Raw genomic sequence first — 24,000 nt, 5'->3', positions numbered from 1 at the left:
TGAATGTGGCTTGGAGAATGCATTTCTATTACCGTGATTGTGAATACATCACAGAGGATGCATATCTCCTACTTAGCTTATGTTTGTGGCAGGGAGCATGTATTTCTCAGACTGTAGTTGTGAATGCAGCACAGAGGATGCATATCTCCTACTCAGCTTATGAATGCGGCAGGAAGAATGCATTTCTCCTACTGTGGTTGTAAATGCTGCAAAGAGGATGCATATCTCCTATTCCGCTTATGAATGCAGCAGGTAGAATGCATTTCTCCTAATGTGGTAGTCAATGTGGCAAAGGGGTTGAATATCTCCTACTCGGCTTAGGAATGCAGCAGGTAGAATGCATTTCTCCTACTAAGGCTGTGAATACTGGACACAGATTATGGATATCTCGTACTCAGCTTATGAATGCAGCAGGGAGTATGCATTTCTCAGACTGTGGTTATGAATGTGGCAAAGAGAATGTATATCTCCTACTCGGCTTATGAATGAATCAGACAGAATGCATTTCTCCTACTGTGGTTGTGAATGCGGCACAGAGGATGCATATCTTCTACTCTGCTTATAAATGTGGCAGAGCAAATGAATTTCTACTGTGGTTGGAAAAGCGGCACAGAGGATGCATATCTCCTAATCGGCTTATGAATGAAGCCGGGAGAATGCATTTCTCCGATTATGGTTGCAAATGTGGCATAGAGCATGTATATTTCCTACTCAGGTTATGAATGCGGCAGGGAGAATGCATTTCTTCTACCGTGGTTGTTAATGCGGCACAAAGGATGTGTATCTCCTACTCGGCTTATGAATGAATAACGGAGAATGCATTTCTACTACTGTGGTAGTGAATGCGGTACAGACGATGCATATATGCTACTTGGCTTATGAATGGAGTAGGTAGAATGCATTTCTCCTACTGTGGTTGTGAATGGGGCAAAGCGGATGCATATTTCCTACTCAGCTTATGATTGCAGTAGGGAGGATGCATTTCTCTTACTGTGGTTGTGAATGCGACACAGACGATGCATATCTCCTACTTGCCTTATGAATGGAGCAGAGAAAATGCATTTTTCCCATACTGTGGTCATGGAAGCGGCACAGAGGAAGCATATCTTCTACTCAGCCGATGAATGCAGCAGGGAGAATGCATTTCTCCTACTGTTGTTTTGAATGCGGCACAGAGGTTGCATATCTCTTACTCAGCTTATAAATGTGGCATGGAGAATGCATTTCTCCTAGAGTGGTTGTGAATGCGGTACAGAGGATGCATATCTCCCAATCGACTTGTGAATGCAGCAGGTAGAATGCATTTCTCCTAATGTGGTTAAGAATGGGCCACAGAGGATGAATATTTCCTACTCAGCTTATGAATGCGGCAGGGAGAATGCATTTCTCCTACCATAGTTGTGAATGTGGCACAGAGGATGTATATCTAAATCTCAGCTTATGAATGCGGCAGGTAGAATCCATTTCCCCTACTGTGGTTGTGAATGTGGCAAATACGATGCATGGCTTATGAATGCAGCAGGGAGAATGCATTTCTCTTACTGTGGTTGTGAATGGAGCACAGAGGATCTATATCTCCTACTCAGCTCAGGAATGCAGCAGGTAGAATGCATTTCTCCTACCGTGGTTGTGAATGGGGCAAAGAGGATGCATATCTCCTACTCACCTTATGAATGCGGCAGGGAGAATGCATTTCTCCTATTGCGGTTGTGAATGCAGCACAGAGGATGCAAAACTCCTACTCAGGTAATGAATGCGGCAGGAATAATGCATTTTTCCCACCATGGTTGTGAATGTGGCACAGATGATGCATTTCTCCTACTCCGCTAATGAATGCAGCAGGGAGAATGCATTTCTCCTACCATGGTTGTAAATGCGGTACAGAGAATGCATATCTCCTACTCAGCTTATGAATGCAGCAGGGAGAATGCATTTCTCTTACCAATGGTTGTAAATGCGGTACAGAGAATGCATATCTCCTACTCAGCTTATGAATGCGGCAGGGAGAATGCATTTCTCCTACCGTGGTTGTTTATGTGGCACAGAGAATGCATATCTCCAACTCGGCTTATGAATGTGGCAGGGAGAATACTTTTCTCCTACCGTGGTTGTGAATGCGGCACAGAGAATGCATATCTCCTACTCAGCTTATGAATGCGGCAGGGAGAATGTATTTCTCCTACTGTGGTTGTTTATGTGGCACAGTGAATGCATATCTCCTACTCAGCTTATGAATGTGGCAGGGAGAATGCTTTTCTCCTACCGTGGTTGTGAATGCGGCACAGAGAATGCATATCTCCTACTCGGTTTATGAATGCGGCAGGGAGAATGCTTTTCTCCTACCGTGGTTGTGAATGTGGCATAGAGGATGTATATCTCCTACTCGGTTTATGAATGCGGCAGGGAGAATGCATTTCTCCTATTGCGGTTGTGAATGCAGCACAGAGGATGCAAAACTCCTACTGAGCTTATGAATGCAGCTGGGGGAATTCTTTTCTCCTACCGTGGTTGTGAATGCTGCATAGAGGAAACATATCTCCTACTCGGTTTATGAATGCGGCAGGGAGAATGCTTTTCTCCTACCGTGGTTGTGAATGTGGCACAGAGAATGCATATATCCCACTCAGATTATGAAAGCGGCAGGGAGAATGCATTTCTCCCCTACTGTGGGTGTGAATGCAGCACAGAGGATGCATCCCTAATACTTGATTTACGAATGCGGCAGAGAGAATGCATTTCTCCTACCGTGGTTGTGAATCTGGCACAGAGAATGCATATCTCCTACTCGGCTTATGAATGTGGCAGGGAGAATGCATTTCTCCTATTGCGGTTGTGAATGCAGCACAGAGGATGCAAAACTCCTACTGAGCTTATGAATGCGGCTGGGGGAATTCTTTTCTCCTACCGTGGTTGTGAATGCTGCATAGAGGAAGCATATCTCCTACTCGGTTTATGAATGCGGCAGGGAGAATGCATTTCTCCTACAGTGGTTGTGAATGCGGCATAGAGGATGCATATCTCCTACTCGGTTTATGAATGCGGCAGGAAGAATGCATTTCTCCTATTGCGGTCCTGAATGCAGCACAGAGGATGCAAAACTCCTACTGAGATTATGAATGTGGCAGGGAGAATTCTTTTCTCCTACCGTGGTTGTGAATGTGGCACAGAGAATGCATATCTCCAACTCAGATTATGAAAGCGGCAGGGAGAATGCATTTCCCCCTACTGTGGGTGTGAATGCAGCACAAAGGATGCATCCCTAATACTTGATTTACGAATGCGGCAAAGAGAATGCATTTCTCCTACCGTGGTTGTGAATCTGGCACAGAGAATGCATATCTCCTACTCGGCTTATGAATGTGGCAGGGAGAATGCATTTCTCCTACCGTGGTGTGAATGCGGCACAGAGGATGCATCCCTAATACTTGGCTTACGAATGCGGCTGGGAGAATGCATTTCTCCTACCGTGGTTGTGAATGTGGCACAGACGTTGCATATCTCCTACTCGGCTTATGGTTGTGGCAGGGAGAATGTATTTCTCCTACCGTGGTTGTGAATGTGGCACAGAGAATGCATATCTCCTACTCGGCTTATGAATGTGGCAGGGAGAATGCATTTCTCCTACCGTGGTTGTGAATGTGGCACAGAGAATGCATATCTCCTAGTCGGCTTATGAATGTGGCAGGGAGAATGCATTTCTCCTACCGTGGTTGTGAATGTGGCACAGAGAATGCATATCTCCTACTCGGCTTATGAATGTGGCAGGGAGAATGCATTTCTCCTACCGTGGGTGTGAATGCGGCACAGAGGATGCATCCCTAATACTTGGCTTATGAATGTGGCAGGGAGAATGCATTTCTCCTACCGTGGGTGTGAATGTGGCACAGAGGATGCATCCCTAATACTTGGCTTACGAATGCGGCAGGGAAAATGCATTTCTCCTACCGTGGTTGGGAATGCGGCACAGAGGATGCATATCTCCTACTCAGCTTATGAATGCAGCAGGAAGAATGCATTTCTCCTACCGTGGTTGTTTATGTGGCACAGAGAATGCATATCTCCAACTCGGCTTATGAATGTGGCAGGGAGAATGCTTTTCTCATACCGTGGTTGTGAATGCGGCACAGAGAATGCAAATCTCCTACTCAGCTTATGAATGCGGCAGGGAGAATGCATTTCTCCTACCGTGGTTGTTTATGTGGCACAGTGAATGCATATCTCCTACTCGGCTTATGAATGTGGCAGGGAAAATGCATTTCTCTTATTGCGGTTGTGAATGCAGCACAGAGGATGCAAAACTCCTACTGAGCTTATGAATGCGGCTGGGAGAATTCTTTTCTCCTACCGTGGTTGTGAATGCGGCATAGAGGATGCATATCTCCTACTCGGTTTATGAATGTGGCAGTGAGAATGCATTTCTCCTATTGCGGTTGTGAATGCAGCACAGAGGATGCAAAACTCCTACTGAGCTTATGAATGCGGCTGGGAGAATTCTTTTCTCCTACCGTGGTTGTGAATGTGGCATAGAGGATGTATATCTCCTACTCGGTTTATGAATGCGGCAGGGAGAATGCATTTCTCCTACCGTGGTTGTGAATGCGGCATAGAGGATGCATATCTCCTACTCGGTTTATGAATGCGGCAGGGAGAATGCATTTCTCCTATTGCGGTTGTGAATGCAGCACAGATGATGCAAAACTCCTACTGAGATTATGAATGCGGCTGGGAAAATTTTTTTCTCCTACCGTGGTTGCGAATGTGGCACAGAGAAGGCATATCTCCTACTCGGCTTATAAATGTGGCAGGGAGAATTCTTTTCTCCTACCGTGCTTGTGAATGTGGCACAGAGAGTGCATAACTCCCACTCAGCTTATGAAAGCGGCAGGGAGAATGCATTTCCCCCTACCGTGGGTGTGAATGCAGCACAGAGGATGCATCCCTAATACTTGACTTACGAATGCGGCAGGGAGAATGTATTTCTCCTACCGTGGTTGTGAATGCGGCACAGAGAATGCATATCTCCTACTCGGCTTATGAATGTGGTAGGGAGAATGCATTTCTCCTACCGTGGGTGTGAAAACGGCACAGAGGATGCATCCCTAACTTGGCTTACGAATGCGGCTGGGAGAATGCATTTCTCCTACCATGGTTGTGAATGCGGCGCATATATCCTACTCGGCTTACGAATGCGGCAGGGAGAATGCATTTCTCCTACCGTGGTTGTGAATGCGGCACAGAGGATGCATATATCCTACTCGGCTTACGAATGCGGCAGGGAGAATGCATTTCTCCTAGAGTGGTTGTGAATGCGGCACAGAGGATGCATATCTCCTACTTGGCTTACGAATGCATTTCTTCTACCGTGATTGTGAATGCGGCATAGAGGATGCATATCTACTCGGATTACAAATGCGGCAGGGAGAATGCATTTCTCCTACCGTGGTTGTGAATGCGGCACATTGGAAGCACATCTCCTACTCGGCTTACGAATGTGGCAGGGGGAATGCATTTTCCTACTGTGTTAGTGAATGTGCCACAGAGAATGTTTGACGTAAAGGAAAGAAAAAATCTGGTGAATAATGTTTGCATTTTTCAAAAATAAGCAAAAATAAGAACGAAATTTCGCACAGCTAGGAATATCCTATTTTAACATTTTTTGATCAAGGAGATAAGGATTTGACAGAGGTTGTTAGTTAATTCCAGGACCTTAACAAATGCGGTTAAGGAAGAATTAGGAAGTATCAGAGCGTCATTATTCAGCCCTTATTACCTTCGCCAAAATTTATTTGTTTGATGTTTGTGGACCACTTTACAGAATAATTACAGTAGAGATTTTATCCAAACTTGGTAGTCATGTTGGATATGAACCAAGGATGAATTTTTAACATTCTGGATAAGGTGAAACATAGTGCAAGTACGCTGTCGTACTTTAGATAATCGCAATGTTCAGTGAAAGACAAATATTTTGTTAGCCTATTTATTATTTGTGAACAACATTACGTAAAAACTACTGAAACAATTTCAACGGAACTTGGTGGACATGTGGGGTATGTCCAAAGGACAAAACCATTAGAATTTGAAGATAAATCGAAGTACAAGTACGCATTGGAGTTAAGAGCAAAAGGCATGCTCTCTCTACTGGGAGCCCCTATAGTTTTTCTGAAGAGTGCCTCCGGATATGAGAGGGCGATATGAATAATTTAGATCATCATCTTGAGACAATGCAGACTCAGATATATGGCTCGTTTTCTGAGGTTACCTTTAAGAATAAACACAAACAAATCTAAATTTATTCGAGAAAACAAGAAATCGACAACTCAGGGAAAATTAAAGTACAACTATTTTTTATTTCTTTAGTTCAGGATCGAATTTACTTAGTTCATGAAAACAATGGTAAAATTAAAAGACAAAACAGCAAAATTAAATTCGGGGCATCACATATCAAACGAGAATCTGAAAATATGTCAATGGCCACAGTCAAGAGAAAAAAAAATGTCTCAGTTTAAACTGATTTAATGTTTAAAGGGAAGAATATTTACAGAGTACTCAACCGATTCGTATTCTTAAACGAACATACACAACACTGCATTAAAATTGACAAAATTTAGCCAAAGATGTAAAATGAAAAGTATTTCCAATAATCTTAATATTGTCTCCTGAAGCACATTTCCCCAAGTATCTCTTTTTATATCAATAAAGGTTTAAAGGCTGTTCATGAATGGCAGAGGCAAGGGACGGTAACATTCCCCTATCAAGCAGGAAAATGACCTGAGACTGACCATATATACTGTACGTATCATCAGCGCCTAAGTCTCCTCTCCACCCAAGTTAGGACCACGGAGGGCCAGGCAATGGCTGCTGATTACTCAGCAGAAAGACCTATAGGCTCCCCCAAACCCTCCATCTTTAGCTCACAATGATGGTGAGGTTACAGCGAGACTCGAACCCCAGTCTGGCAATCACCAGGCAAGGACGCTACCACCCGGCCACCATAACCCATAAATTGGGAGACAATATGATTCTATATGCTAAAACAATAAAAATGTTTTAGAAAGAGAAAAATAGAGACGATTTCATTCAATATTGTAAAGCAACAAAAATAGTTTCTTTGAATGCTAAAGAAAAACAAAATTTTACTGCTAAAATCCTAAGGGTAAATTACAAGGAATAGAAATTATATTAGCAATACAATGCAGTAATACAAATTGTAATAAATGAGCATTAAAGCCTAAAATGGGGGTAAACTAACTTCACAAGTTCCTGAGAAACAAATCAATAAGAAACTAAGACGAGGTAACCCTACTGCAGTGGAATGTGAAATAGCTCAGTAACAGACTCTCCATTTTGATTTAAAAAGACTCCTAGTTTCTCCTGCTCAAACCCACTCTGTCTATCATCCCAGCCGAACTTCTCTCGAGTGAACAGGCAAAGTCCATTGCTCTGAAGCTTCTACAGACTTGATCTCTATTAGAACAAAGTTTCATCTGTTATTTCACGAAAAGTTTACGTGGTCGAAGGCATTAACCCCAGTGGGCATTTTTCTCCTTAGTTCTCTGAAATGGTGCTTTCCGGACGGCGAAGACTACTTGTACGTCAATCATTCTTTCCTACCGTTGTAACTGATTCTCTCTCTCTCTCTCTCTCTCTCTCTCTCTCTCTCTCTCTCTCTCTCTCTCTCGTTTTGTCATTTTACTGACTACCTTCCAGAGTATGATCCTACCTGATCCCACACTCTCACTCCCCCTTAGTCTAATTACACCCAGTCAAAATGAAATAGAATACTGAGCGAAATGCATGTTTATGCCTTTGGGGAGATGCTAATTTTCTTCTAGACCGAAACACTCGAGCATCCAAGAGGAACGATTAAGGAGAAAAGAATGTTTCTGTATGCAAATAAGACAGAGTTTTTTGTTTCCCGGCCTCTGCACGACGTTGCAGGGATAAGCACGCGTGCAATGCGACTTCCACCTTTGTCTAGTCATAGGATACACTGCAGAAAAAGGTAAGCTCTCTGATACAAGATAAAGATTACAAGGTAGACGTCCTGGACAGTGGACAAGAAATAAACACTACTAAGAACACGTCCTTGGGAAGGGAACGGAAATGAAGACTACTAAGTAGACATCCTGGGCAGTGGAAAGAAAATGGAGACTACTAATTTGACATCCTGGACAGTAGAAAGAAATTGAAGACTACTAAGTAGACGTCCTGGACAGTGGAAAGAAAATGAAGACTAGTAGGTTGACGACCTGGATAGTAGAGAGAAAATTAAGACTACTAAGTTGACGTCTTGGACAGTATAAAGAAAATTAAGACTAGTAAGTAGACGTCCGGAACAGTGGAAAGAAATGAAGACTACTCTGTAGACATCCTGAAAAAGTGGAAAGAAAATTAATACTATTAAGTAGACGTCCTGGACAGTGGGAAAAAATGAAGACTACTAGGTTGACGTCCTGGTCAGTAGAAAGAAAATAAAGACTACAAAGTAGATGTCCGGAACGGTGGAAAGAAAGTGAAGACTACTAAGCAGACATCCCGAAAAGTGGAAAGAAAATGAATATTATTAAGTAGAGGTCCTGGACAATAGAAAAAAATTAAGACTACTAAGTAGACGTCCTGGACAGTGAAAGAAAATGAAGACTATTAAGTAGACATCCAGGAAAATCGAAAGGAAATGAATACTATTAAGTAGAGGTACTGGACAGTGGAAAGAAAATGAAGGCTACTATGTAGACGTCCTGGAAAGTAGAATGAAAATGAACACTACTTAGTAGACGTCCTGGACAGTGGTAAGAAAATGAGGACTACAAAGCAAACGTCTTGGAAAGTAAAATGAAAATGAACACTACTTAGTAGACGTCCTGGACAGTGGAAAGAAAATGAAGACTACTAAGAAGACGTCATCAAGAGATGAGACTGTTGAGATGGATGTGTGGGGGGACAAGAAGAGATATGATACGGAATGAGGTAATTAGGGGTACCACAGGAGTTAGAAAACTATCAGATAAGATCCAAGAAAGTAGACTGAGGTGGTATGGTCATGTCATGAGAAGATATGAACAGTATATTGGGAGGAGAGTATTAGAAATGGAGGTACAGGGAACGAGAAGGAGAGGGAGACCAAAGCGAAGGTGATTGGACTGTATCAAGGATGACCTTCGATCAAAGGGATTAACCGGTGATGCAGTGTGGGACAGAGGTAGATGGAGAAAGCTGACCAGAAACATCAACCCTACATAGAAGTGGGAAAAGATGTAGACAAAGAAAAAGAACACTAAGTAGACGTCATGGACCAGGGAAAGAAAAATGAAAATGAAGACTACTTAGTCCACGTCCTGGACATTGGAAAGAAAATGAAGATTAAGAAGCAAACGACCAGGACATTGGAAAGAGAATGAAGACTACTATGTAGATATCCCGGACATTGGAAAGAAAATAAAGACTACTATGTAAACACCCTGGACATTGGAAAGGAAATCAAGACTACTACGTAGACGTCCTGGGACAGTGGAAAGAAAATGAAACCTGCTAAAAAGAAATCTTGGAAATTGAGAAAAAAAAAGAACACCACTCTGGACATTGGAAAGAAAATGAAGACTACTAAGTAGACGTCCTACATAGTGGAAAAAATGAAGACTACTACTAAGCAGACGCCTTGGATTATGGGAAGACAATGAAGACTAGCAAGTATACGTCCTGGACAGTGGAAAGAAAAAGAATACTACTAAGTAGACGACTTGGACAATTGGAAGAAAATAAAGTATACTAAGTAGACGTCCTGGACAATGGAAAGGAAATGGAGGCGACCAAGTAGACGTCCTCGATAGTGGAAAGAAAATGAACATAGCTTCGTAGACAGTCTGGAAAATGGAAAGGAAATGAACAGTACTAAGTTGACGTCCTGGACATTGGAGAGAAAATGAAAACTACTTAGTAGACGTCATAAATAGTAGAAAGAAAATGATGACTACTAAGCAGATTTAGGGTCCTTTCACATTATGCGATTACAAGATGACTGATAAACCTAATAGAGCCTTTCACACTATAGCAGAGCGAATTATTTGCCGTCGCGGTGCTGCTTTGCATGGACGATGTCCCACTGGCTTGAAGCGGTGCTGCCCCCGTTGGCCGTTGTAGTTGGCCATCATGTTCAATGCGCGTCTTCACATTAGGCGGTTTTTTTTTCCGCCTTTACAAGCATGGTTCATCAACAGATCACTGCTTTTCATCATGAATACATACCCTGAATTATATGGAACTATATTGACATAAAAATATGCAAAAGGTGTTTTTAACTATTTTTGTTCTTATTTTGTTAGCGTTTGTATTAAGTAAAACAAGGCTAACTATTTCTTACCATTTTAAGAATACTGCATACATAAGATAATGCACATGTTTTGTCATAAAGGCACTTGCTACCAGACAGGAAAAATTTACATACTTTCTCAATGCCCTATTTTAATATATTGCCAACTCAAACCCCCAACTTACCTCACGAAAAAAAAAAAAAAAATCAGCAAACGCAGTTCTGCTGGTAGTCCAGCTCGTATATTTGGAAGATGCCCGAGTGGTTCTAATCCATTTATTGTAAGTGTATTCAAAATAAAAATCATCGCGTTCTCTAACAATGTTATGAAGAATATTTATCAACATTTATAGATACGTGAATGACATGACTGGAAATCCTTCATTTGTTACTTAAAATTACAAATCCACATTCAACATATCTTCTTCCTCTACTTTAACGATAATTTTTCCTTCATAGTCATCCTCCAAATGGTCAAATTAGGTTTTCATGCAGTCCAAATTTTCACTTGAATGCATGACACACATACTTCCTGAAAACCAGGCAATAGTTTAGGTTGGGGTAGAAGAAAGAAATTCTGGTCCAAATATCTCTAGAAAGGTGTACTTCGGGAAATGATCGAATTAGTCTTTCCCATTTCAAATTAATAAGAAATTATCATCCTTCTTTAGTTTTCCAACGAGAGAAGAATATGTGGCACACTACATATTGTTTTCAATACTTAAAAACGAGAATGGGTCCCTGTAGGCAGAGACTGCACATAAAAGCGGTGTCGTCCGCAGTAACAGCAGGGCGGAGACCGCTTAGGGCGCGGGAAAAAATCGCATAGTGTGAATAGGCCTGTCCTGGACAGTGGAAAAAAAATGAAGACTACAAAGTAGACGTCCTGGACAGTGGAAAGGAAATAACGACTACTAAGTAGACGCCCTGGACAGTGGAAAGGAAATAACGACTACTAAGTAGACGGCCTGGACTGTGGAAAGGAAATAACGACTACTATGTAGACGGCCTGGACAGTGGAAAGGAAATAACGACTACTAAGTAGACGGCCTGGACTGTGGAAAGGAAATAACGACTACTATGTAGACGGCCTGGACAGTGGAAAGGAAATAACGACTACTAAGTAGAAAGCCTGGACAGTGGAAAGAAAATAACGACTACTAAGTAGACGCCCTGGACAGTGGAAAGGAAATAACGACTACTAAGTAGACGGCCTGGACTGTGGAAAGGAAATAACGACTACTATGTAGACGGCCTGGACAGTGGAAAGGAAATAACGACTACTAAGTAGACGGCCTGGACAGTGGAAAAGAAAAATAACACTACTAAGTAGACGTCTTCGGCAGTGGAAGAAAATGAAGGCTACTAAGTAAACGTCCTGGAAAGTGGAAAGAAAATGAAAACTACTAAGTAGACGTCCTGAAAAGAGGAAATGAAATGGAGACTACTAAGTAGACGTCCTGGACAGTGTAAAGAAACTGAAGTCTACTAAGTAGGCGTTCTGGACAGTGTAAAGAAACTGAAGTCTACTAAGTAGGCGTTCTGGACATTGGAAAGAAAATAAAGACTACTAGGTAGACGTTCTGGACATTGGAAAGAAAATGAAGACTACTAAGTAGATGGCTTGGAAAGTGGAAAGAAAATGAAGACTACTAAGCAGACGTCCTGGACAGTGAAAAGAAAATAAAGACTATTAAGTAGACGTCCTGGACAGCTGAAAGAAAATGAAGACTACTAAGTAGATGGCTTGGACAGTGGAAAGAAAATGAAGACTACTAAGCATACATCCTGGACAGTTGAAAGAAAATGAAGACTACTAAATAGACGTCCTGGACAGTTGAAAGAAAATGAAGACTACTAAATAGACGTCCTGGACAGTTGAAAGAAAATGAAGACTACTAAATAGACGTCCTCGACAGTGAAAAGAAAATTAAAACTACTAGGTAGACGTCCTCGACAGGGGAAACAAAGTTAAGGCTACTAAGTTGACGTTCTGAACAATGAAAAGAAAATAAAGGCTATTAAGTAGACGTCTTGGACAGTGGAAAGTAAATGAAGCCTACTAAGTAGACGTCCTCGACAGGGGAAAGAAACAAAGACTACAAGTAGATTTCCTGGATATTGGAAAGATGAGTCTCATGATGTCATGAATTAGATAGAGAAAATCCAAATTGTTGAATTGATATGGAATAAATCAGCTTTGAATGGAATAGTTCAGAGATCGTGGCTATCGGTAACAAAGGGCTCCAGGAGTCACTGAGACAAAGGGGTAATTCATTTACGCTTAGAAAAAAAAAATGATTGCATTGGGTAGACGACGACAAAGCCGACCGGTTTTGGCAAACCTGTGTTTAATCAGCAGATGGGGAAAAGTCTGCACGCAAGGCTGAATTTATTATAGATATGTCATGTGATAACAAGATACTGGTCGCGTGATCATTTTACAGATTTCTATGAAAGATTCATGACGGCGAATCATCTTGGTCTGATTAGTTTTGCTTTTATGGCAGAATTTAAAGTGATGAAGGGACCTCAGCTGCACGAGAAATACGGCCGGATATCAATGTAAACATCATATAAAACACAAGGGTAAATGTTACCGGCCCATTGCACACATAAAAGCGCATGTATATATATATATATATATATATATATATATATATATATATATATATATATATATATATATATATATATATATATATATATATATATTGTTACTGTTCTTAATTAATTTTATTTCAATTGTACATTACTTCTCTTGTACTTTTCCTTTAATCACTGGGCTATTTTTCCTTGTTGGAGCCCTTGGGCTTATGGCATCCTGCTTTTTCAACTAGGGTTATAGCTTATCTAATAATAATAATAATAATAATAATAATAATAATAATAATAATAATAATAATAATAATAATAATAAATTATTATCGGTTCTCAATAAAACTTTCGGAGTGCGGTTGCTACCTCAGGCCTTCTTCTTCCTTAGAGGTAGTAGGTTAGCCAGGGCACCAGCCACCTGTTGAGATATTACCAGTAGAGAGTTATGGGGTCCTTTGACTGGGCAGACAGTACTACATTGGGCCCTTCTCTCTGGTTACGGTTCACATTCCCTTTGCCTACACATACACTGAATAGTCTGGCATCTTTTTTGCAGATTTGCCTCTGTCCTCATACACCTAACAACACTGACATTACCAAGCAATTCTTCTTCACCCAAGGGGTTAACTACTGCATCGTAATCATTCAGTAGCCACTTTCCTCTTGATAAGGGTAGAAGAGACTCTATAGCTATGGTAAGCAACTCTTCTAGGAGAGGGACACTCCAAAATCAAACCATTGTTCTCTTGTCTTAGGCAGTGCCATAGCCTCTGTACCATGGTTTTCCATTGTCTTGGATTAGAGTTCTCTTGCTTGAGGGTACGTTCGGGCACACTGTTATATCTAATTCCTCTTCCTCTTGTTTAGTTGAAGTTTTTATAGTTTGTATAGCAAATATTTATTTCAATGTTGTTACTCTTCTTAAAATATTATATTTTAATTGTTAATTACTTCTCTTATTTCCTTGTTTCCTTTCTTCACTGGGCTATTTTCCTTGTTGGAGCCCCTGGGCTTATAGCATCTGCTTTTCCAATTAGGGTTGTAGCTTAGCAAGTAATAATAATAATAATAATAATAATATTGCAGAGTCAACCCTCACCTACAGTATATCATCACCATCATCAACATCATCGGCCGTTGTTAGTCCTCTGCAAGACAAAGGGTTTCACTCTCGTCTATTTATGGTCTCTCTTTACCAGTCTATCCCAACAAATTTTATTCGTTGGTCAGTCTATCGTCTTCCCTTCCTTCCCCAGCTTATTTTGCAATCTCCAGGGACCCATTCTGTTATTCTTAATGCCCATCCATTAACTGTCATTCTCATTACATGTCCAGCCCATGTTCATTTTTTTTTTCTTACTTGTTAGAATATCCTCTACTTTAGTTTGCTCTCGTATCCATGTTGTTCCTTTTCTATTTCTTCGTGTTATACCCATCATTATTCTTCTCATAGGTTTATGAGTTGTAACTAGCTACGTTCTAAGGCTTTAGTAAGGCTCCCAGTTTCTGATGCATAAGTTAATATTGGTAGGACCATCAGATTAAATCATTTTCTTTTTAGAGAAAGTAGTATTTCACTTTTCATAATCTCACATTGGTTACCAAAACCTCTCCATCCTATGCTTATCTTTTCTTAATTTTTGTCGTTGTCGTAAATAAGTATATTAAACTACCAAATGCGCTCATGTGATTCTCTACTTTCAAGAAGTATCAAACGTCGCCATATTTATTAATGTTATGTAACCCTGATCTAAACTAGAGTAGCACTCAAAGTGCAAACCTCAGCCACGGCAGCTTATTTCTCGAAACCTGCTTGCTTTTCCCGGAATCAATTTAGACCGTAGGCGTGTTTGAAGTCTGAGTGACAACCATGTGCGAACTTTCGGCTAAGGTTAGCGTCAATTCAGCTAGACCTTTTGCTCCAACTTGACCTTGACATTTGACCTAGGACTTTCAAATTGGAACCAGTTCCACGTCTCAACATAACACTATTCTGTGAGGAAAATCGTGGCCAGTAAGTTATTTATAAACAGACAAACGGAAAAACAGGGGCGAAAACATAACCTCCTAACTTCGTTGAGGGAGGTAACTTTTATAAAGTCTAATCCCTTTGCAAGTGATGCGTACATCCCTTGCTTTTAAATGATTGCAACAACACCTTTCTCCTTCACCCTTGATGAAAGTACGATTATGGACTCTTCAGAGGGAATTTGTCAAAAAACTCGTAACAATCGTTGTTGAGGAGTAATAGCTTTTGCCTAAAATCACCACGATAGATTTTCTAGATGGTTAGAACAATCATGCAGAAACGATTTTTTTTTTTTTTTTTATTTTCTACAGTGAATTTGTTACGTTATTTTGATGTAATTTGTTTGTAGAAAAAAATCCAATATATGTCCTACAATAGATACTACCATGGGAACATTTTTTTCTGTCAGCCCATGCCTTTTTCTCAGTGAATGGAAAAATATACCATTGGATCTGGTATATAGTTATATAATTAGTTATAATTGATAATGGTTTAAAGAACAGAGTTTTGCCTTACATCACCAAGAAAGGCTTTCTTAATGGGTAAAACCAATCAAGCAAAAAAGAAGAAGAAAAAAAAAAAAAAAAAGCAAAGAAGAAGAAGAAAAAAAAAAAGAAGCAAAGTAGTCGCCCAAACTTGTACAGTTGGACTCAATAATTCCTCACCCACCTCGGTCTGAAGAAGCGCACCCTATCACACCCTCACTGCGTCAAAAGCAGCCATTTCCGGACCCTTATTGGTCTCAGTTTGATGGACAGGAGGCTCTCGTACTAAAACATTGTCCTGTCCCCTGCCTCTGCCATTAATGAGTGACCTTTAAAATTCTAAATCCAATACTCGCCTTAGAAAACAGACCTACGTTTTCTGAAGATCCTTCTATATTAGTCTAAGGAAAGTTCGGAGACCATCATACGTTTTAACGTATCATTTCACATTCATTTCTATCAACAGTTTACAAACAGAGAAAACGCGCTTCGGGAAATTAGATTTCTTGGAACATAAACAACTAGGATACTAAGATTTATAAGCATGGTTATAAGCGTTCTCTCTCTCTCTCTCTCTCCTCTCTCTCTCTCTCTCTCTCATTTATATATATATATATATATATATACATATATATATATATATATTATGTATATATATATATAATATATATACTCAATACATGAATACAGGTAAACGCACACACGTACATACATATCCTAATACTATATACTGTATATAGGTGTATTATATAAGTGTCTGTGTAAATATATATATATATATATATATATATATAGTTTGCGAATCGAACTCAAAAATTCCCCCATGAATTTTGCCAAGAGAGGGACTGGAAGGGGCATGAATATTTCATGTATTAGAAACCCTCAAAAGTCCTGGAAATGAAATGTTGGAGGAGAGAGAGAGAGAGAGAGAGAGAGAGAGAGAGAGAGAGACGTCTCGGTCACACATCAAACTTCCTGCAAAGTCCTTCGGCAAAAGAGTTCACAAACAATGGGGATCTTTCCATCGCAGGGCTAAAGATCCCCAGATAAGTAGAAAGACTGAAAGAGCAATCAGAGATCTCAGACCTCCGCTAATGAAGATTTTAAACTTTTTACTCAAGTCTACGGACAAAGCTCTCTTCTTTTCATATGTTGGCCGTGAATGAATCTACTGTACAATAATAATAACTGTAATTGTTCAATGGCTACTTCCTCTTGGTAAGGATAGAAGAGATTCTTTAGCTATGGTAGGCAGCTCTTTAATGATAAAACACTCCAAAATCAAACCACTGTTCTCTAGTCTTAGGTAGTGCCGTAGCCTCTGTACCATGGTCTTACGCTGTCTTGGGTTTGAGTTCTCTTGCTTGAGGGTACACTTGGTACACTATTCTATCGTATTTCTCTTCCTCTTATTTCGTTGATGTTTTTATTAGTTTATGTATCAAATATATTTTTTTAAATTGTTGTTACAGTTTTCAAATATTTTATTTTAATTGTTAATTAATTCTCTTATTTCCCCGTTTCCTTTCCTCACTGGGGCTATTTTTCCCAGTTAGACCCCTTGAGTCTATAGCATCTTGCTTTTCCAACTAGGGTTGTAGCTTAGTAGGTATTATTAATAATAATAATAATAATAATAATAATAATAATAATAATAATAATAATAATAATAATAATAATAATTGCGATTTTGAGTCAGGTTACCTCCAACATTTAATGTTTTTCCGCTGGCAAAATTTGGTGAAAATCAATCAGGAAGTGTTGACGTAATCCTGCACACTTACAAACAAACAGACAGGTAAATAATTGAATATATAAATAAACGCAGATGATTTTGTAACATCCTTGGCGGAGGTAATAATATTGGATATATTACGGTAAAAACAGGGAAGCTAACAACAGAAATAAAATAAGATATTTTCTTAATCTTATTTGAAGAGTATAACGGTTATTTGTGGCAGTTTTCTTTGTCAATAAAAGTGCGTTACCATCTTCAATTCATTAGGTTTACGCGTTTTGGAAATCATTTTGATTCAATTCATTAGGTTTACCCGTTTGGAATCATTTTGATTCAATGTCCCAAGGTCAGATTTCCAACAGGAAATATAGCCCAGTGAGGAAAGGACACGAGGAAATAAATAAACAAGAAAAGTAACAATAATAAAAAATAGAAAAAATAAAATAAAATATTTAAAGATCAGTAAAATCGTTAAAATATATGTCACATACATTTATAATCAACAGAGACTTATGCCAAACTGGTCAACATAAAAAAAAAAACATTCACTCCACGTCTGAACTTCTGAAATTACATAAACGCATGGCTTAAAGGAAAGAACTCTCGACTGCCTCCAGTGCTATGAAGAAACATTCATTGAAATCATCTTAGGGACAGAGCAATGCATCTTATATATTACTCCATAAATATAACCTATTTCTCTGGTGTCAACGACAGAAGATTTTACCGAGGAAATTTCAAATGTTATATGATATATAGCTAACGCTGAGTTGGTCTCGAGCTTAAAACCAGATGAATTATGCTAAAGTTTCTCTAAGGACTTTGCTACACGGTTTCATCATCGTTAGCATGAAAAACGACAGAGAGAGAGAGAGAGAGAGAGAGAGAGAGAGAGAGAGAGAGGAGAGAGGGGGGGGGGCTACAGAGGAAAGATGTAGAACGAAAACGATGGGAAAACAGTTATAACAGGAAATTAATATTCAATCAAAATAGGGAAGATATATGTACTGAAACAGGAAGAGGAGATAAATATGCCGAAGAACAATAGAAGAATAAATTATAAAAGAAAAAAAGAATAATATGTAATTACTGGGATAGTTGATGAACGTTAAAAGATGATATATGCACGTAGGCAATTTGTCGACTGAAGATGAACAAACTAGAACGAATAACAATAAAAAAAAAAAAAAAAAAAAACCAAAGACCGCACAATTATGACACGAGAAGTAAAATACAGTAAAGTGTAGTAGGAACAGAGGAAATAAGAGAAAGAATTGAAAAGGGCAAGACTAGTAATACGAACGTAGAATAACGCAAGAATAGAGAGAACATTGCAGGGGTGACTGACTGCACGCTTCGATAAGCTCTTTTATGTATAGGGACTTAAGTTCACGTGGGATAAGAGATATCAGCTTTCGTCAGAGGGGCAAAAGAAATTTAGGCCTAAATCTCAAAACCCACCACAATTCTCTCTCTCTCTCTCAGAACGAGAAGAGAGAGAGAGAGAGAGAGAGAGAGAGAGAGAGAGAGAGAAAATCCTGTTTAATTTTATCATGAAACGACCACATAAACATCAGGTTTATATTTACACTAATCAAATTTGATAACAAGAGCTGTTTGGAGAGAGAGAGAGAGAGAGAGAGAGAGAGAGAGAGAGAATTCCTTCTTAATCTTATTCATGAAAAAGATCATACAAATATCAAAGTTGTATTTACACTAATCTAAAATTTGATAACAAATGCTGTTGAGAGAGAGAGAGAGAGAGAGAGAGAGAGAGAGAGAGAGAGAGAGAGAGAAAATCCTGTTAATTTTATCATGAAACGACCACATAAACATCAGGTTTATATTTACACTAATCAAAATTTGATAACAAGAGCTGTTTGGAGAGAGAGAGAGAGAGAGAGAGAGAGAGAGAGAGAGAGAGAATTCCTTCTTAATCTTATTCATGAAAAAGATCATACAAATATCAAAGTTGTATTTACACTAATCTAAAATTTGATAACAAATGCTGTGAGAGAGAGAGAGAGAGAGAGAGAGAGAGAGAGAGAGATTCCTTCTTAATTTTAGTCATGAAAAATATTATACAAATATTAAGTTATATTCACACTTATCTAAAATTTGATAACAAATGCTGTTGAGAGAGAGAGAGAGGAGAGAGAGAGAGAGAGAGAGAGAAATCCTGCTTAATTTTATCATGAAAAAGACCACACAAATATCAGTTATATTTGCACTAATCGAAAATCTATAACAAATGCTGAGAGAGAGAGATGAGAGAGAGAGAGAGAGAGAGGAGAGAGAGATTTCTGCTTAATTTTATTCAAGAATAAGACCATAGAAATAAAGTTATATTTACACTAATCCAAATTTGATAACAAATGCTAATTTGAGAGAGAGAGAGAGAGAGAGAGAGAGAGAGAGAGAGAGAGAGAGCATTCCCTGCTCAATTTTAACAATGAAAAAGACCAGAAAACATTAGTTATATCTAAACTGAAGAAAATTTGATAACAAAAGTTATTAATGATATATTCCGTACTTAAAAACAACAATAACAACGACGACAACAACAACCAATGCAGCCGTTTCTAGTCCACTGCCAAACAAAGGTCTCAAACATGTCTGAAGTTTGGCCTGTTTTCATCAGCATGCTGCCCAGTGCAGATTAGTGACTGTAGGAGCCTTGTGTCTGATCGATCACACCAAACCAATCTAGTACGTATGGCCTTGACTAATACAGCTTTGGTGAGCATTGGTGATACACAATTCCTTTCACCACGTTAAGGTAGTCCCACTCAGAAAGGGAAAAGAAATATATCTCACAGTAATGTTATTATTTTACTGTTATGAGCAATACTGGGCCATCTGTCCCACCGTATTAAGTGCAAAATTCATCTGAACATGGTAATTTTGATTCGTCTGAAGGATGACCGTTTTCCCCTTGCCTATAATAATGGCTTTACAGGTTACTATTATCTTTTGACTATTGCACTTGTATTTCTCTCAGGACTTGAGCATTCAAAGGCCATTCATGAATGGCCGAGGCAAGGGGCAGTGACTTTGCTAGCATATACATATGATCAGCCCTCATGCCCCAAATCTATACAAGCTAGGACCAGTGAGGACCAGGCAATAGCTGTTGATGACTCAGCAGGTAAACTTATTGGCTCCCCAAAAACCCCTACCTTAGCTCACATGGATGAGGAGGTTGCAGACACTATAAAAATCTACGGAATTTGAGAGAGACTAAAACTCGTGAACGCCGGGCCTGTATTTCTGAAGCATAGTGAATTCGTTAGTGAAAACCTGTTTGTGGCTTCACACATGAAAGTATGATAGTTTAGACATTATTATCACAATTGTCAAACAGACCCAGACACACACAGCCATATTCAAACATATTTTGGACCGTCAAATTTTAGTAAACATAAAGTACAGTGTAATTTCCTCGAAGAAGATACACTGATCTGTCTTGTTATTGATAGTACTGACACTAATGACTAAGATGGGGAGCCTCACTCTCTAAAAACTGTATGAATTGCAAGATTGCAAACTTTGGATTCTCTAGAAATTTATATTTTCATCCACAGGCCGCAAGAACATTTTTTAATAATAACAACGACGAGATTCTGAATTCAGATACAGACAAGTGTCCTGGAACCATAATTCTTTACAAGAACAAATGGTACAAAAAATGATTATATTGTATTTATTAATAGATATCATTAGACTGACAGTAGGACACAGAAGGACAGACAAGTAAACTTTAACAGAAACATGGATTCCTTTGAAGGAGGCTATCATGCAGTGTATACATTCAAATAAATTATAAACATACACACACACACCACACACACACACATATATATATAACAATATGTATATATATATACAGTATATATATATATATATATATATGTATATATATACATATATATGTATATATATATATATATATATACATATATATACATATATATACATATATATATATATATATTATACAAACATAATGTATAGGTATTTATATGTGATATATATATATATATATATACAAACATAATGTATAGGTATTTATATGTGTATATATGTAAATATATATATATATATATATATATATCTATATATATTCATATATATACATACATACATACATATATATATATATATATATATATAAATATATATATAATTACTTTTATGTTAAATACCAAACACTGTAGCAAATACAAGGTAAACAATAACCCAAGAACAGCCTTGGGCTTTATCACTACAGTCCATCATGAATGCTTTGAGGGAATCTACTCACCAGACAGTCTGAAGCATGAAGAGAAAGCAAATTGGGGACCGCCCCTAATCTCCAGCGGTCACGTGACATTGCGGCCGCTACCCCTGGAGGTAAAATAGGAGAAAGGTATATCTAATTAATTAATTAATTTTGGGCAAAATCAAAACAGTTTTGTTAAAAATAAATATGCAATAAGATAATGGTTAATATTTCCCAAACCTGTTTTGTTAAATATGCAATAAGGTAATGGTTAATATTTCCCAAACCTGTTTTGGTTAAATATGCAATAAGGTAATGGTTAATATTTCCCAAATCTGTTTGTTAACAATAAATATGCAATAAGCTCATGGTTAATATTTCCCAAATCTGTTTTGTTAGCAATAAATATGCAATAAGATAATGGTTAATATTCCCATCCCCTGTTTTGTTAACAATAAATATGCAATAAGATAATGGTTATTATTTCCCAAACTTGTTTTGTTACCAATAAATATGCAATAAGATAATGGTTATTATTTCCCAAACCTGTTTTGATAACAATAAATATGCAAAAAAGATAATGGTTATTACTTCCAAACCTGCTTTGTTAACAATAAATATGCAATAAGATAATGGTTAATATTTCCAAAATCTGTTTTGTTAGCAATTAAATATGCAATAAGATAATGGTTAATATTTCCCAAATCTGTTTTGTTAACAGTAAATATGCAATAAGATAATGGTTAATATTTCCCAAACTTGTTTTGTTAACAATAAATATGCAATAAGATAATGGCTAATATTTCCCAAACTTGTTTGTTAACAATAAATATGCAATAAGATAATGGTTAATATTTCCCAAACTTGTTTTGTTAACAATAAATATGCAATAAGATAATGGTTAATATTTCCCAAACTGTTTTGTTAACAATAAATATGCAATAAGATAATGGGTAATATTTCCCAAATCTGTTTTGTTAACAATAAATATGCAATAAGATAATGGTTAATATTTCCCAAATCTGTTTTGTTAACAGTAAATATGCAATAAGATAATGGCTAATATTTCCCAAACTTGTTTTGTTAACAATAAATAGCAATAAGATAATGGTTAATATTTCCAAACTTGTTTGTTAACAATAAATATGCAATAAGATAATGGTTAATATTTCCCAAACTTGTTTGTAACAATAAATATGCAATAAGATAATGGGTAATATTTCCCAAATCTGTTTTGTTAACAATAAATATGCAATAAGATAATGGTTAATATTTCCCAAATCTGTTTTGTTAACAATAAATATGCAATAAGATAATGGTTAATATTTCAAAAATCTGTTTTGTTAACAATAAATATGCAATAAGATAATGGTTAATTTTTCCCAAACTTGTTTTGTTAACAGTAAATATGCAATAAGATAATGGTTAATATTTCCCAAATCTGTTTTGTTAACAATAAATATGCAATAAGATAATGGTTAATATTTAAAAAATCTGTTTTGTTAACAATAAATATGCAATAAGATAATGGTTAATTTTTCCCAAACTTGTTTTGTTAACAGTAAATATGCAATAAGATAATGGTTAATATTTCCCAAATCTGTTTTGTTAACAATAAATATGCAATAAGATAATGGTTAATATTTCAAAATCTGTTTTGTTAACAATAAATATGCAATAAGATAATGGTTAATTTTTCCCAAACTTGTTTTGTTAACAGTAAATATGCAATAAGATAATGGTTAATATTTCCCAAATCTGTTTTGTTAACAATAAATATGCAATAAGATAATGGTTAATATTTCCAAAATCTGTTTTGTTAACAATAAATATGCAATAAGATAATGGTTAATATTTCCCAAACTTGTTTTGTTAACAATAAATATGCAATAAGATAATGGTTATTATTTCCCAAACCTGTTTTGTTAACAATAAATATGCAATAAGATAATGGTTAATATTTCCCAAACCTGTTTTGTTAACAATAAATATGCAATAAGATAATGGTTAATATTCAAAAGAGTATTTGGACTTCGGTTTAAAAGTCACTCATGAATACCAGACGCAAGGGACAAGGATAATGCCTTAGTTAGCAGCATAATACCCTAGAGAATGGGCATATATTCATCTGATCAGCGTCCAAGCCCCATTTCCACCCAAACTAGGACGAGGGAAGGCCAGGCAATGGCTGCTGATGACTCGTCAGGTAGATCTATAGGCTTCCCCTAAGCTCCAGGCTACAAACGGACAAAAAACTATCGATTTTTTTTCTTTTTACAGAAAAAAATGGTTAACAATTAACGAATAAAGATCTTTTTGAAAGCTTAGTAATTAAAGACATTTTCATTTCAAACATCACAAGTAACAACGAACAAGGAGCAACTCACTTGACAGCATAGTATCTGAATTCCAGACTTACAAATTAATTATACTTTCCCACTTTTGTTTTTTATATAAACGAGGATTTTTGCTGTACCAGCAATATGAATTTACCACATAAAAAAGAACTTAATCATTCACATTAACGGCAAAAATGATAATGAACCGTCTGAAAGACCTTCAGTTTAACATAGTATTGCTTTC

General features: G+C 37.6%; 1 protein-coding gene across 5 annotated transcripts in view; it reads right to left on the bottom strand.

Moving 5' to 3' along the window:
- LOC137643921 (glutamate-gated chloride channel-like) overlaps positions 1 to 21,545 on the bottom strand; it is a 124,689-nt gene extending 103,144 nt beyond the window's left edge. For all 5 annotated transcript variants that reach the window (XM_068376681.1, XM_068376685.1, XM_068376683.1 and 2 more), the window contains exon 1: positions 21,460 to 21,545. In XM_068376681.1, coding sequence (XP_068232782.1) covers positions 21,460 to 21,476 — 17 coding nt within the window. In that variant the 5' untranslated portion in view covers positions 21,477 to 21,545. The remainder of the gene's footprint in view (positions 1 to 21,459) is intronic.
- Positions 21,546 to 24,000: the final 2,455 nt, after the last annotated feature.

The sequence above is a fragment of the Palaemon carinicauda genome, chromosome 7, assembly GCF_036898095.1.
Source record: "Palaemon carinicauda isolate YSFRI2023 chromosome 7, ASM3689809v2, whole genome shotgun sequence".
Taxonomy (NCBI): domain Eukaryota; kingdom Metazoa; phylum Arthropoda; class Malacostraca; order Decapoda; family Palaemonidae; genus Palaemon; species Palaemon carinicauda.
Note: the sequence above shows the minus strand (reverse complement) of the source record. Positions and strands in the feature narration are given on the sequence as shown.